The 16,944-nt window shown below is 37.2% G+C and overlaps 2 protein-coding genes and 1 non-coding gene across 3 annotated transcripts; 2 read left to right on the top strand and 1 right to left on the bottom strand.

Moving 5' to 3' along the window:
• Window positions 1–8,394: 8,394 nt before the first annotated feature.
• LOC113718283 (uncharacterized) lies at window positions 8,395–10,900 on the bottom strand. The gene is made up of 3 exons (XM_027243199.1): window positions 10,730–10,900; window positions 9,482–10,636; window positions 8,395–8,409 (listed from the first exon to the last, which is right to left on the bottom strand). Exons 1-3 carry the CDS (start codon window positions 10,898–10,900, stop codon window positions 8,395–8,397), a joined length of 1,341 nt encoding a protein of 446 aa, XP_027099000.1.
• On the top strand, window positions 10,422–10,528 carry LOC113719757 (small nucleolar RNA R71). Its single transcript, XR_003455013.1, has one exon. It is a non-coding gene; the product is annotated as a small nucleolar RNA R71 (small nucleolar RNA).
• Window positions 10,901–15,630: 4,730 nt separating the features above from the next.
• Window positions 15,631–16,737, top strand: LOC113718282 (uncharacterized). The gene has a single exon (XM_027243197.1). The coding sequence runs from the start codon at window positions 15,631–15,633 to the stop codon at window positions 16,735–16,737; it is 1,107 nt and encodes a 368-aa protein (XP_027098998.1).
• The last annotated feature ends 207 nt before the right edge of the window (window positions 16,738–16,944 follow it).

Consider the following 16,944-nt stretch of genomic DNA (forward strand, 5'->3'; position numbering starts at 1 on the left):
TTCGCCAATCAAGGTAAATTTCGAGGACGAAATTTTCTTAAGGGGGAGAGGATGTGAGGACTCGTAAAATTATTATATTTCGACTCCTATTTTTGCTCATTTAATTATTTATTCAAATATTTGCTTCGATTATTATTTTCTAACCTTATTAGATTTAAATACATGGAGTTATGATTTCATTATATTTTTAAAATGACTCGTTTCAAAAATTAATTTTTTAGAAGATCGATTAATGAAAATAGTGAAAACGTGTCTAAAAACTTTAGCTATTTGGAAGTACAATTAGTTCAAAATTTGGAGACATGTACAATGGTCCTAAAATAGGTAATTCTAGGTTTAAATACTCAAGTGATAGTTAGTGGTACGATCGTTACAAGAATTTCTCGAAGATTTCATTTTATCGCGCCTAAATTGTAAATACGCGTTTTCACGCGCGCGATTAATTGAGGGACTATACACCATTATTTTGGGACAATTAAGAGTGAAGAATATTTATATGAATATAAGTGTACTAGAGGTTTAGTGCACTAGTGAAACAAATGCAAGAGGAATCGAACACAAAACGCGCGCGTACGCGCACTATTGGAGAGTTGACTTTTGTACACTTAAAACCAAAATTTGCTAAGTTTCTCACGGAAGCTTTATCATCAGCAAATACTCCTTTTTCCTTCTCATTTGACTGAACTAGCAGCAGCAAAAACAACCAAGGCTTCTCAAATTTTTTTCATCTCCAAATTCTTGCACCAAATCTTCATAGATTTACACCAAATTTCACATACACTTAGCTCTACACTTGGACACCACTTTGAGCTGCAAAAGGGAGCTAAAACTCACAGTTTTTCTGGAGCAAAAAGGGCCGAAAATCACTGCCTTGGACATCAACTAGAGTAAGTAAAGATCAAACTTTCTAATTTCGATTTTTGGAAGTTCTAGTATACCTTTAAACTTTTATTTTCATATGGGTTGATGTTGTTGTTGGAAAAAGTGGAATGTGGGTTCTATGGACTCCCACCCTTGTCTTGGAGGCTGATTTCATACTTGATGATGTTTATAATGTTGGATTAGTGCTTAAACTAGTGGATTATTGGTGGAAAATTGATGGAAACTAATGATGGGTACAAAGGCCAAATCTGACCATTTTGCCCCTACTTTGTTCGGCCACTTTAATGCAAAAATTTGAGGATTTAATGGCTTGATTGTGTTGTTTACATGTTGTAGTAGTTGTATAAAAATTTTCATTGAAAAATACTGAGTTTTGGTTGGTCAAATGAATTTATTTCCCAAAGCTAGTAATCTGGAAACTGTTCCCGTAATGCTCAGACCAGTGTTCGTATTTCATTCATAACTCCGTACTCTGACGTTGAAATCAAGTTCCGTCAGTGGAATTTGAAACTAGACATTCCCACCTTTCCAACGGTATAAAATGCACATTCTGGTTCCATGTGTGTGAGCCGCACCACTCTTTTGAACGTAGCTGTTCTGTTTCTCTGTTCTGCTGGAATGAAATACAGAAGCTGTGATTTGAAACTCGATTTCGAGCTAGTTGTATACTGAATTTTATAACGATTTGTTCTGAGACATTATAGCCCTATGAATGTATTTTTCAACACTATCAACCATGCTCAATTACGAGTTAAATTGAGTGAGTTATGATCAAAATACTGTGACTGCCTTGTTCTTGAAAACCCTTGGATTTGGACAGATTTGATGTGAGACTTGTTGTGGTCTTACTAAATGAATTTCTTGGTGCTAAACACCTACCAAATGTACCATGTATGTTCCTTAGACTTTTCTTGCACAGATAAACCATGTTTGGAGGTTTTCCTTAGCCGAATGTTTGGAAACGGAGAGAAATGGAGTTAAAGGCAGTTTTACCTTCTCGAAGGTATTTTGCCACGAAATTTGATAGAGAGATACCCTTCATATAGGAGTACTATACTGCAAAATTTGGCACCAATCCAAATCCGTTTCAACACTTAACTAAAGATCCAAAGTCGGAAACCCAAATCTGGAATTTGTTCAACAGTCTCGAATTTTTCCCAACTTTGAGCTACCGTATCTCGGTGCTCGAAACTCCGATTCTCGATCCGCTTGTTTTGTCTTAAACCTTACTTGTACCTCTAATTGAGTTATAAATTTCAAGAGCTGGTTTACAACGAATGAATTCTGTCAAATTTCCAAAGTTAGCGAAAAACCAACCCCAACTCAATCCTGAACATGCTGGAACAGTGATTTCAAGCTCATTTTTGAGTACTTTTCACTTAGAATCGTGAAAAAATGTCTTCTAAGAACTTTTAGTACTTTCCAAGAGGTTTCCAACGGTATAAAGTTTTCCAATTTTAGACTTGTATCGAGTGAGATACGATTTTTTCAAAGATCCATATCAAAATTGGAATTTTCCAACTTTCAAGTAAATAGAATTTTCAAGAACTCTTTATTCTTTCGACATTATGCAAACGTTTTAACCTCAATTTCCAAGATAAAAACCCAAATGCTCCTGTACTTTATGAAACGCTACTCGAACCTCGATTTACAAGTAATTAAGGTTCCTTTTCACGAAATTTTCTAGATTATTATAGTGCACGAATTATTTCTCGATAATTGGATTGTGTGAATAATAATTCACTATTAATTGCTCAGGCGCACACGATGACCTTCAAGAGGATCTCATGGTGGACGCTTGAACTTTCCTTGACCCTACTTGCACTTAATATTTGGTGAGTGTCAAGTGTATGAATACTTGTACTATCTGGACTTGATTCCTGCTTGGCGTATCTGATTACATGTTTAGCCTACTTGGTTTTGAAAATGGAGTCGAGTGTGTATTTTATCGCACTCGTTCTCATTTGAAACAAATGACTCATGCTTAACATGTTTTGCCTGGTTTACATGACTTGAAATACATGCTTAAACTTGTCAAATGCTTTATTACATGACATGATATGCTATGGCTGCATACGTCGTTGGAGTGAATCTCCTCGACACTTACATGATACATGGGAGACGCCCAAACTCATAGGCCGACCTTGGAACTCGAGCCGGCATGGGTTTGGTCGGGAACCTTGGTGAGCCATGAGAATCACATGATAAACTTGATCTATTTGAGAAATCTTGTTTGGCATACTCGTAGAGTATAGCCTTATAAATGTCGTGCGGGCCCGAAGTGGTGTAGGGTGGACGGATGAGAAGTAAGTGGTGATCTACGGTTTGAAAATATCAACCCGGTTGACGGAGAGTCATCGCAGGGAGATATACGAATGAACTGGCAAAGCAAGTGGAACTTAGCACCTGAGAGCTACTATATCCTTGAAGTGTTTCTGCTTACTTTCACTGGCTTTATTAATTACTTGTAATTATCTCTTGGACTGTTATTTGGGACTGTTATCTGGACTACGTGCTTGCATGTGTGTTCTTGGCCTCACGAGCGTTTTGCTCACCCTGTAGATTTATTTTCCTTAACAGGTTTGAACTCGAAGGTGTACTGGGGAAACCCTCCTAATGTGTTTTTGTTTAGGGTTTCTATTACATTTTGGCTATGCCCCTTGGTTTTGGATTGTACTTTTGGAATTGAAATGTAACTTTTGGGGTGTAATGTATATTTGGGATTCATGATATATTTTGAATACCCGACGTGCGGGTTGGATAATGGATGACTATTGATAAGCTTGAACGCTTCCGCATTTACTGTACTTAAGTTACTTACTTGTGTTGTGTAGTTCGATAATAATCTTGAATGATTTGGCTTGAGTCCTGGCGAGAGTTAGGCAGGCGTCCCGCGGATACCCTTTGGTTCGCCTTAGTGGGAAGTGGGGGCGTCACAACATCGCTATTCCTTTGCCATAACAGAGAAAACTACAAGTTGTTATTTGGTTGTTGCACTAGTGATTTCTTCATCTAGTATGCTTTCTTCCTTTGTTTTTTTTATTATGTTTCACTTGCCTTTTTCCCCTCAAGATTGGGACTTTAGTATATCCCCATTTTAAATTTATGACCTTTATTGGTGAAAAGGAAGATATTAGTGTTCTACATGTTTCATGTTAGTCGAGTAAAGAACCAAAGTTAGATTTACTACCCCTTTTTCTTTTGATCCAAATCGATTGACTTTTTCAATTAGCTCCCAACCACAAGAATTATATTTCCCTAGAAGCTATTCCATAAAACTGTTGAAGGACAGCATGGAGCTAATTATCAATAAGAGAGGTTTATTCTGATCTAACCCTTTTATAAATTGTCCTCCGGCCTTGGTCATTTTTTTCTTGGGGTTATTTTGCTAACAATAATAATTATAAGTTGGATTTCATGAGGCTAATTAAGAAGGGAACTTACATAACATGGAATGAAGAATTAGAGGGCTTTCTTTCCCCCTTCATATTTCTCAAGATAAGGGATGTGTACTAGAAATAATCATATTATCTTGCTTGGTTATATACATGATTATACACTGTGTGCTCTTCTTTCTATCAATTTGTATGAATTTTCTTCTTTTATGTTCTATATATTAATAATATTTTGCTTATTGTTTGTCTTTTAATTGATTTTGTTTTAGTACTCATAAGTTTAATTGCTTCTTTTGGTATTTGGTATGTAGGAAAGGAAGAGTTATCTAGAAAGCAAGGCTACGGAGTTCTACATTTAGGTATGTTTTTCTCTTATTTTATTGTTGATTGCTAGATGTTCGATAGTTTGCTTCTGATAGCATGATATCAGATTCCTTGGTCAATTTTGCTTTAGATACTCTCTTCATGAGTCCTGCTTGAAGTAACTTTCTTGCACTCAATAAACTCTGCCATATCCATGAGGAGTTCTTAGGAACTTCAGTAGTAAGCATTGGCTTGTCCGGGAGATATTTACCTCTTATCACTTTGCGAATCAAAAGATTTGGTTTGGTCTAAACCCTCCATAGTTGCTTGGCCAGCATTGCAGTATTGAAATATTGAAGATCGTGGAAACCCAAGCCCCCACTCTCCTAAGATCTTCACAGCTAATTCCAGCTAATGCATTTTTTGCTTCTCATCATCACTACCCCACCAATAGTCAGCCATTTTCTTACAAATTTCTTTACATAGTTTCTTAGACATGTATTATAGTTTCTTAAACATGCTAAAACAGTACAAGCAATTGGTAGGTATAGCCATAATGACTGACTTTAACATTACATTGTCATTGTGTTTTCTGTTAACTTAATGCATTGAACTGAAAGGTGCCGAATCTGTGCAATAATAATTATTAAAAAGTCCTAATTACCACCACAATTAATTATAGAACAAATCCAAGTACTGGAACAGGGACCCTAGGTGTGCAAGGGGTTACTTGATTCACCCTATTTCCGAAGAGTTTGCTTGATCCGATATACCAGATTTATCTATAAAAATATTAATTTTGCATACAATGGCAAGTAGGGTCGATTCCACAGGGAGCGGGTAGAAAATTATTTCTTTCCAAATCAATAGAATACAATTGGGAAATTTTTAATGGGAGGCAAATAAAAAAATAAGAATAAAAATAAAGTAAACTAAATTCAAAACTAATTCACAAAGCACAAGTTACCAAAAGTAGCAATTAATGAAATTCTACCCAAAGGATCAACTACTCAGGCACGGTCCAATTGATTGATCATCGATGCAAAGATATTTCATCCATTCATCACTAGGTTGGTTATAGCTATCAACAAGTTCTGACAACCAGTTCTTCCTTACTTTTTCGACAGACAATGTACGACCATTGACTGCTCCTCTAACCAGATAACAACCCTAGGTACGACCGTAGGAATTTAATTACCCAATTACATTAAAGCTAGAAGAACCCAACCCTAACTAATAAACACGCTAAGAGGGTTTATTTAAACTAGATATTACGTTTTTCCAATATAAATTCAATTATGGTGGTTGTCACTGGGTATCAACTAAACGAACAATTACGGATTCAATTTAGCTAATATGACAATAGGCTATTAAATTAAATCAAATACCCGGCCGTTGATATTCAATTAATAAAATATCCATGAACAATTAATTCAGAAAACGCACGAATAACAACAAATTGGGAGAAATAATGAAGATTCGATTAGATCTCACAGATATTATGGACCACGCTCTCGCGTCAACCTTTGGGTAGAGGAGAAAATTAGCCGCTCCTCATCGTGTCAATCCCGCGTGATTTAATTGAGTTCATTCAATTAATTGCCGAAAAATTGGGGAAGGGGAATTAATTGCAATAACAACAGAGAAGGCCCTGCCTTCGTCTTTGTTTCGGAGCCGCGATTTACAAAGCAAAAGGCTAACAGAAATTGTCCAGAGCAAGCGTAAAAGTCAAAGAGGAAAATAGCCGTCTTGCCTATTCTAATTGCTACCGAAGAGAAGAAAGAAAAAGGGAAAAAGCGTCTGACAGATCTCTTCAAAAGGAGACTAAAAGCTAATCTAGTGATTCCCTGTGAATCTGGCTTTTCTATTCTTTTATAACCGCCGCAGGAGAAAGCATTCTAGGAGCAAAGCTTTGTCAAAGGGGCTCTGATCCCATGCTTCGGGTTCACGTGGACCGGGGTTCTTAGTAGGCTTTGCTGCAATTAATCCCGCGGGTCCGTCCTTTTGATGTACCTCCTCCGTTCTCTGGCGTGGTCACGCCATGAAATAGAGAGTCTTCTGAAATTTTGCCTCGTGAAAGCACTTTTTACACCAACCACCTATAATTCATACAAATATGAAATATGAGCAAAACCTCAATACTTAACACAGTAAGTTGCCAAAATTAGGACAAAATAACAGTGCAAAATGTGCCAAATAATTGCTCTATCAAATCCCCCCACACCTAGACAATGCTTGTCCTCAAGCATTTCGAAACTCAGAAGTACAACCAAGAGAGCAAAGGTCATGTAGTAATCTATACTAACACAAACATTTCAGATCCCTGACAATGTTGCCAAAATTAGAACACGCCGAACAGGTGGTAGTTCAAAGAAAATATATAAATATTAGGAACGCTCAAATCAACTTCACGGAATGCCATTACCATAGTTTTGCACATTTATCACATCTCCACCATTCAAAAGTGAACTAAATACACAAATCAACGGGATTTTAATAGGGTTGTAATGAGATTTAGATAAAAGGCGGGATAAGAGGGTGAAAATAAGGTGTAATGTGTCAAGAGAATGTCCGATATCCACCACATAACCACAACGCTTTACCGGGGAAATTTCCCAAGCAGGGTGTTTCCATTTGCTATTTCCACTGTGCAAGTGTCGCCAATTTTTTTTTTTTTTAACAGACGGCTTGCAAGACTTGGGCACGCCTTGTAGGCTGGAGTTTTCTGTTCACGAGCCCTTCTCTCTTTCTTTTTTTTTTTTTCTTCTTCACTTTTTTTCTCTTTATTTTTTTCTTTCGATCTCAGATGTACAGAAATAGCACCATACAGCATCTACTCTGAAAACACTTGCGACCATAGATTTATTTGCCTTGTATAAGTAATGAATTTCAGACATCTCTTTATGAAACAAGGTTGAACAAGAAAGTCTAAAAAAGGTCATGGGTTATCAAACACGGCTAACAACCAAAAGTGAAGAATAAAAGCTCAAATTGGTTCACTATTGGGAGACAAGATGAATGCATGATTTTTAGAAAGTTAAAGGAGGTTAAATCCTAAATGCCCTTATCATTTCCAATGCATCCAATTCAACAAAATGTGGTCTTGACATGTATAAAATAGCAAGTTCTAGAATGTCAATACCATGTGCGATACCCACTCAATCAAACAAAAATAGAGCAAACAAGAATAATGTGCTCATGCATGGCTCAAAAGCTCCCAAAAGTCACAAAAGTGGGTCAAGTCCAGTATATCCAACATTCAACAATACTGTCAAGGCAAAACGAAATGCATAGCTAGTATATCTAACCACATGCCCGTGCACCTTGATTGAGTTATTCATCATAGCAAAGAAGTCAGCTAACTACACTCTTTTCCTTTTCCTCCTTTTTTTTCATTTTTTTGTTTTTTTTTTAACAAAGCAAAAACAAATAATAAAAACCGTCCCCCCACACTTAAAACCTACATTGTCCTCAATGTAGTAAAGATAAATGAAATATTAGGAGAAAAGAAGAGAAACTTCCCTGACCACCGGGGAGGGAAAGCGAGACACTAAGGCGGAGGAGGGTGAGGCGGCGACGGACGCAACACGAACAGGAAGGAGAAGACTGAAGTTAAAACAAAGTGAAAAGGGATTAGACAAGACAGGATAAAAAAAAAAAGTAGAAAAGTGGGGTTAGGAGAAATTTTTTTTTTCTTTTTGACTTTCGTTTTCGGAAGGGTTGGAAGGCGTGGGCACGCCTTGGAAGTTATAGTCTTTTGACCGTCAATTCCAAAACTCCATTCCTAAGGTGTGACGATCTAGCGTGGGCATGTCTAACTGCCAACTTCCTGTCACAAAATAACAACCCATTAAATGACACTAACACTTAACAAAATCTTCAAAAATATAAGAAAACTAAAACAAAAGAAGCCTTGGGTTGCCTCCCAAGCAGCGCCTTTCTTTAATGTCTTTGGCTAGACATAGCACCACTCTTTAGTTTGGATGTAATTGAATTTTTCTTGTAATTGGTGGCCCTCCTCCGGGATCCACGTGGCCATTGATTGCAATCTTTTTCCTAAATTTTCTCTTCATTTTCACCTCATGAATTGCTTTCATCCTATAGGACTTGTTCGCAGCAACCTTGAATTTACCCCTACAAGCAAACTTAGAAAATTCTTGCACAGAGGGATTAGTGGCATAAATAGCAAACACAGAATGAGAGTTAACAGGATGTTTCATTGTATAAAAAATATTGAAGTGGACTATTTCTCCATCAAATTTCATCGTGAGAGTACCCTTACTAACATCAATTTTAGTCTGGGCAGTACTCAAAAATGATCTTCCTAATATAATGGGTGATGGATTTGGAGCACTTCTATCATCCATGTAAAGCACATAAAAATCAGCAGGAAAAATTAATCCATCTACTTGCACTAAAACATCCTCAATTATCCCATCCGGATAAGCACATGTACGATCAGCCAATTGAATTATTATCCCCGTTTCTTTTAATGGTCATAAATTTAGAGAATCATAGATTGACTTAAGCATCACATTAATAGAAGCCCCTAAATCTATCATGGCATTTTTGATACTAGAATGTCCAATCTTACAGGGAATAGTAAACATACCTGGATCCCCGCATTTGGGTGAAAGTTTTCTTTGAAGTACAGCTGATACATTCTCTCCTACCATCACTCTCTCATCACCCCTTAGCTTTCTTTTGTTAACGCACTAGTCTTTCAAGAACTTTGCGTATTTGGGTACCTGCTTGATCACGTCCAATAGGGGGATGTTTACTTGAACTTTGCGGAACACATCCAGGATTTCTTTTTTCTTTTCTGCCCTCTTTTTCTTTTCCAACCTGCAAGGAAAAGGAGTTAGATTAGATTTAATAGGGATCGAAGGAATAGATGTTACCTTAGGGTCTTCGCGAATGCGCCCTTCCTCTTCAATCTCTTTTTCTATCTCCTCCTCACTTTTGCTTTTCGAATTTACCAACTTAGGTCCCTCCACCTCTTTTCCACTTCTTAATGTCATGGCGCTTACGTTCTTGGGATTTGCCTCGGGTTGTGATGGCAGTTTCCCATAAACGTGGGACTCCAGGCGATTAATGGCAGTTGCCATTTGACTCATTCGAGTCCCCATGTCTTTCATGCCTGCTTTGGTGTCCTGTTGAAACTGAGTAGTGCTCGCGACCAAGGACCTAGTCTCTTGTTGGAGTTGAGCAGTGATCGTCACTAAGGCTCTAGTCTCATGCTGGAGCTGAGTGGTGGTTGTTGCCAAACTCTTAACAATTTCCTCCAAAGAATTTCCTGAGCTAGAGGATGAGAGTTGAGACTTTTGTTGCCAAGGTTGTTGAAATCCTGGTGGACGATTGGAGAATGCATTTTGTGGCCTATTACCATAGCTGAAATTGGGGTGATCTCTCCAACCCGGATTGTACGTGCTGGAGTATGGGTCGTACGGTTTTCGAGGCGCGGGCATGCCTCCGACCATATTTACCTGTTCCATCCCATCCTCTTGCAACATGGGGCACGTGTCCGTGCAATGGTCCATACTCGTGCAAATTTCACATACTTTCTCTCGCGGCGTGTCTCTCATGGCTAATTTCCTAACAATAGACGTCAATTCTGACAGTTGTTGCTGTATGGATGAGGTCTCTACCTCGTTGACTCTACGGGTAGGGTTGCTTTCACGGAAGCCAAATTGCTGGGAGTTCTCTGCCATGGTTTCGATAAACTCCCATGCTTCCTTCGCTGTCTTGTTTGCCAGTGCTCCCCCACTCGCAGCGTCAATGATACTCCTATCAGTTGATTGGAGTCCTTCATAGAAGTATTGGATTAACAGTTGTTCACTAATTTGATGCTGCGGGCATCTAGTGCACAACTTGTTAAACCTTTCCCAATATTCATACAAGGACTCCCCGGGATACTGTTTAATGTTGCAGATTTCCTTCCTCAAACTCGTAGCCCGGGATGCAGGAAAGAATTTTTCCAAAAACTTCTTTTTTAACTGTGCCCATGTAGTAATACTACCTGCTGGTAGGTAGTATAGCCAATCTTTAGCTGCATCCTTGAGAAAGAACGGAAAGGCTCTCAGTCTAATTTACTCTTCAGTGACCCCAGGAGGTTTCATACTAGAGCAAACCACCTCGAACTACTTAACGTGTTTGTGGGGTTTTTCACCAGAGAGACCATGGAAAGAAGGTAAGAGGTGAATCAACCCCGACTTCAGTTCGAAAGCAGTATTCTCAGCCAAAGTGGGGAATGTGATGCATAAGGGCTGGTGAGTCAGCTCCGGGGCAGCCAGCTCCCTTAACGTTTGGGTGTTCGCCATGCTTACTTCGTCTTCTACTGACTCGTTTGCAATAAATAAGTGCCCTTTTTTTCGTCTCTTGGTTTCTTGCCTCCGCCTACGCGCTGTCTTCTCAACCTCAGGGTCGTATATCAATTAACCTGTGCGAGAAGAACGGGGCATAAACTAGCAAAAATACCAAGAATATAATAAGATAAAATAAAATTTGAATTTGAAAAGAAACAAATAATCCAAACGCCAACTCCCCGGCAACGGCACCAAAAATTGACAGGTGCCGAACCTGTGCAATAATAATTACTAAAAAGTCCTAATTACCACCACAATTAATTATAGAACAAATCCAAGTACTGGAACAGGGACCCTAGGTGTGCAATGGGTTACTTGATTCACCGTATTCCCGAAGAGTTTGCTTGATCCGATATACCAGATTTGTCTATAAAAATATTAATTTTGCATACAATGGCAAGTAGGGTCGATTCCACAGGGAGCGGGTAGAAAATTATTTCTTTCCAAGTCAATAGAATACAATTGGGGGATTTTTAATGGGAGGCAAATAAAAAAATAAGAATAAAAATAAAGTAAACTAAATTCAAAACTAATTCACAAAGCACAAGTTACCAAAAGTAGCAATTAATGAAATTCTACCCAAAGGATCAACTACTCAGGCACGGTCCAATTGATTGATCATCGATGCAAAAATATTTCATCTATTCATCACTAGGTTGGTTATAGCTATCAATAAGCTCTGACAACCAGTTCTTCCTTACTTTTTCGACAGACAAGGTACGACCATTTACTGCTCCTCTAACCAGATAACAACCCTAGATACGACCGTAGGAATTTAATTACCCAATTACATTAAAGCTAGAAACACCCAACCCTAACTAATAAACACGCTAAGAGGGTTTATTTAAGTTAGATCTTACGTTTCCCCAACATAAACCCAATTATGGTGGTTGTCACTGGGTATCAACTAAACGAACAATTACAGATTCAATTTAGTTAATATGACAGTAGGCTATTAAATTAAATCAAATACCCGACCGTTGATATTCAATTAATAAAATGCTCATGAACAATTAATTCAGGAAACGCACGAATAACAATAAATTGGGAGAAATAATGAAAATTCGATTAGATCTCATAAATATTATGGACCGCGCCCTCGCGTCAACCTTTGGGTAGAGGAGAAAATTAGCCGCTCCTCATCGTGTCAATCCCGCATGATTTAATTGAGTTCATTCAATTAATTACCGAAGAATTGGGGAAGGGAAATTAATTGCAGTAACAACAGAGAAGGCCCTGCCTTCGTCTTTGTTTCGGAGCCGCGATTTACAAAGCAAAAGGCTAACCGAAATTGTCCAGAGCAAGCGTAAAAGTCAAAGAGGAAAATAGCCGTCTTGCCTATTCTAATTGCTACCGAAGAGAAGAAAGAAAAAGGAAAAAAGCGTCTGACAGATCTCTCCAAAAGGAGACTAAAAGCTAATCTAGTGATTCCCTGTGAATCTGGCTTTTCTATTCTTTTATAGCCGTCGCAGGAGAAAGCATTCCAGGAGCAAAGCTTTGTCAAAGGGGCTCTGATCCCATGCTTCGGGTTCACGTGGACCGGGGTCCTTAGTAGGCTTTGCTGCAATTAATCCCGCGGGTCCGTCCTTTTGATGTACCTCCTTCGTTCTCTAGCGTGGTCACGCCATGAAATAGAGAGTTTTCTGAAATTTTGCCTCGTGAAAGCACTTTTTACACCAACCACCTATAATTCATACAAATATGAAATATGAGCAAAACCTCAATATTTAGCACAGTAAGTAGCCAAAATTAGGACAAAATAACAGTGCAAAATGTGCCAAATAATTGCTCTATCACGAACAAAGCTACCAAAACTATCATATGAACATCCAACTTACAGAACATCTGAGAACACCCTAATGGATGGGATTTATTTAGGGTCGTGTAGGCAGGAAGCCCATTCAAAGGAAATGATTTGTGCTGTTGGCATCATTAGGATTCCATAGCCAAGACAACCTTTATTTGCTTTATATGAAATTAATAGTATCAAGGTTTTCAGGCTTTATGTTTTCATTTATTGGCAATATTTCTGTCTTTATTAGGGCCTACATATTTCACGAAAGGTTATGTTGCTGGGAGGTAGAAGTAACCAATTGCATGATGATACCACTTTCAGCTTAATACGTCTCGCTTGATATTGTCAATTCTTTTTCTTAGTTCATAGACTTTATCCATTCTTGTTTGAAATGCTTGTGTTGTAAAGCTCCAGTCTTCATGAATATTGTAAAACAAGAAATAACCACAACTAATAGGTTTATCACATTTAGCTAATAATGACCAAGTAACAAACTAAAAGCTGAGTTGGAACTAACTTTATCAATACACTATGAGTATCTGCTCTTGTATCATTGTTTGAGTATTAGACCAAGTAACAACTATTAGCTTTGATCCCAGGAAATTGATGAAAAGGTTCTTGACAATTCCAAAACAAATAACAAAGTGAAAATAAATGAAACACGAACATAAGAATTTACATGATTTGACAAAATTGACCTACGTCTATGAGCGGAAAAAGAGCAGAATTCCACTATGAAAAGGAAAATACAAAAAACAGGCCTTAGGAAAGTGTTTTTAGATCCAAAAAACACCTAATATCAAAACATAAGAGAGTCCAAAATATTTTTACTTAGCAAAAGACTTAATAACTCAAAGGTCCAAATAACCCACAAAAACTCTTTTGGCTTGATGCGTACTTAATCTCATCACAGGTGCACTCTATTTATAACCAACTACGGGAAAGATTCCCTTGTACAAAAAATGATATAGGACAAAATCACACATAACAAATCCCTACCTTGGTGTGTTCTTAACATCGACAATTGCAAATCTACTCCACCTTCTCCACATAAGCTCCAATGTGCCTAAATCACCAATAATGAATACCAATCAAGTACAAGCCCTGCTTGAACTTGTAAATTGGAAGAAGTTTCGTCAACATATCAGCAGGATTCTCCTTGATATTGATATTCTGAACAAGAGCTTTCCCCTCAGCAATAGCATCTCGAATGAAGTGAAATTTCACATCAATGTGTTTCGTCCTCTCATGACACACCTTAATGTGGATTGAACTCAGGGGCAGATTTAAGGTGGGGGCACTGGGGGCCCAGTAAATTCCTATAATACTTATACAATTTTGACATAATTTTAAAGGTGCCCCCAGAGTTTTTTTAGAAAAAATGTGAAAGAATGGGTCACAAAATTTATATCATTCAATTTCCTCCTCTAGTCCCCCATTTTCCTCCCAACAAGGCCAAGTACTAATTATATCAGTCATACCTTTTGGTCCCCACTCCCCAAGTTCCCTTTCCTCCTCTGGTCCCTCATTTTCCCTTCACAACCGATGACCCCTCTTTCTTCCACGCCCAAACTAACTACTCTTTCTTTTTATCACTTTATCCAATCATATCATTTACTTCCTTTGTCCCCACTCCCCAATTTTCCTTTCCTTCTCTGGAGTCTGGTCCCCCATTTTCCCCCTAATAAGGCCACAACCGAGAGCCACTTTTTCTTCCACAACCAAGCCTGTTACTCTTTCTCTTGATCACTTCATCCCATTTAGAGATTGCACCAGAATCAATTGATCTTCTGGGAGGGACTTGGGTCCGCCACTAATTTGTAGCTTTTTTCACCAACTTTAGGAGACCATCAAAATCAGGTTCTAAACAATTACTTTTTATTATTATTATTTTGAATTTGTTTGCAAATATATTTCTAGAGCATGAGGCTATTACTATTTTAAAGAAATTTGAAAATTGATTAGTTAATGTAATAACTAATAAATGGGTTATTTGATAAATATTTTAACTTGTGAAATGGTGCTTTTATGGATTTATAATTTATTTTTTATTTTGCTCGATTAGTTTCTTATATTGGCATAATGTAATGATAAATAGAGGGCCATTTGACATATTTTTTAACTTTTAAATTATTCTTGTATGGATCCTTTTGTCTAATTAACTTGATTAGGTTCATATGTTGTGATTAATGATTTGATATAGTAATGAATAAATAAATCATTTAATGAATAACTTTAACTTGTGAAATAGTTCTTGGATAGATTTTATTGTACATTTAATATTTTAATTGGATTAGTATCTTATATATTGATTTTAATTTCTTTAGCTATGGAGAGTTATTTCAAAAGGAAATCAATGGAAAAAGAGTCATCTAATAAAGAAGAAGCCAAGGATAACGAAAGTGCAAAAAATGACAATAAAAAAAGTTGCCTGGGGATTAACTTAGATGAATTACTTGCTGATCTAGCCCAAAGAAAAAAAATTGGGGATTATCATCCAAACCTTCAAGATGAAATTTGGAGATATTACTTACAAAAGGAACAATGTCAACCTCGTGAGCATGTTTTTCCACAAAGAAAGATAGGAAAAAAGATGCGTCGATTTGTTCGGGCCTGGTTTGATGATTACAAGAATTGGTTAGAATATAGAATTGAAAAAAATGCTGCTTATTGCTTATGCTATTATCTATATAGACCAAATATGGGCAAACAATCTGGTGGTGATAGTTTCATTAAGAAAGGATTCACAAATTGGAAAAAAAAAAGAAGATAGATTTGATGTTCATGTTGGTGGTCCTAATAGCGCCCACAATCTGAGTGGAGTAAATGTCAAAGTTTATTAAATCAAAATCAACACGTCGAAGTGGCATTTTTTAAGCAACCAGAGAAAATGAAGGCTAAGTATCGGAGTCGTTTATTAGCCTTAATAGATTGTGCTAGATTTCTCCTACACCAAGGTTTGGCTTTTCGTGGTCATGATGAGTTTGATATCTCTGAAAATCAGGGAAATTTTCTTGAACTTTTGCACTTCCTTGTGGGTCATAATGATGATATAAAAAAGGTTGTTCTTGAAAATGCCCCTAAAAATCTCAAACTCATTGCTCCAGATATTCAAAAGAATATGTCAAATGCTTTGGCAAGTGAGACTACAAGCATTATTGTAAATGACATTGGACATGGATTATTTGCTATTTTATGTGATGAATCTCGTGATGCATCAACAAATGAGCAATTAGCAGTTGTTATCCGTTACGTGGATTCACATGGATATGTGATTGAGCGTTTTCTCGGCATTCTACATGTAAGAGATACTACTGCTCTTTCACTTAAGAAAACAATTGATGTTTTATTTTCAAAGTATGGTTTGAGCATATCACAAATCCATGGTCAATGTTATGATGATGCTAGTAACATACGTGGTGAATATAATGGTTTAAAAACTTTGATCATGAAGGAAAATGGTTCTGCATATTATATTCATTGTTTTGCACATCAGCTGCAATTGTCACTTGTAGGGGTTGCAAAGAAACATGTCCAAGTCTCTTCTATGTATAATACATTGTCTACCTTAATGCATGTTCTTGAAGGTTCATCTAAAAGACAAGAAATTCTTAGAGAACAATGCCTTAAGAAAGTCGTTGATGATCTAATGACTGGAGATCTTATGAGTGGTCGGGGCTTAAATCAAGAAACTAGCATTCAAAGAGCTTGTGATACACGTTGGGGTTCACATTTTGGCTCGTTGTTAAAGTTGGTTCTTATGTATGATTCTGTAATAGATGTTCTTTTGATAATTGAAAATGATGGTCTGGTGGAGCAAAGAGGTCAAGCATATGCACTTCTTAATTCTTTGCAATCTTTTGAATTTGCATTTATTTTACACTTGATGAAGAAAATCATGGGAATAACGAATGCATTATCTGAAGCATTACAAAGGAAGGATCAAGATATTGTGAATGCCATGGGTCTGGTTAAAGTTTCCAAGCAACAATTATAAGCTACTAGGGAAGATGGATGGGATTTTTTACTTGATGAAATTTGTTTGTTTTGTGAAAAACATGAGATCATCATTTCGAAAATAGATGAAATATTCATTACTAGTGGGAGATCTCGAAGAAAAGTTCAGCAAATTACAAACCTTCACTACTATCGAGTTGAGCTATTTTGTGCTATGATAGATTTACAACTCTAAGAACTCAACAAT

This window comes from Coffea arabica, chromosome 11e, assembly GCF_036785885.1.
Source record: "Coffea arabica cultivar ET-39 chromosome 11e, Coffea Arabica ET-39 HiFi, whole genome shotgun sequence".
NCBI lineage: Eukaryota > Viridiplantae > Streptophyta > Magnoliopsida > Gentianales > Rubiaceae > Coffea > Coffea arabica.

Excerpts from the sequence above, each read along its gene's own strand:
- LOC113718283 (XM_027243199.1), bottom strand. The coding sequence starts at position 10,900 with ATGGCGAACACCCAAACGTTAAGGGAGCTGGCTGCCCCGGAGCTGACT. Across the intron at positions 10,637-10,729 it reads GTGAAAAACCCCACAAACAC|GATGCAGCTAAAGATTGGCT; the intron begins GTTAAGTAGTTC and ends TTCTTTCTCAAG.
- LOC113718282 (XM_027243197.1), top strand. The coding sequence starts at position 15,631 with ATGAAGGCTAAGTATCGGAGTCGTTTATTAGCCTTAATAGATTGTGCT.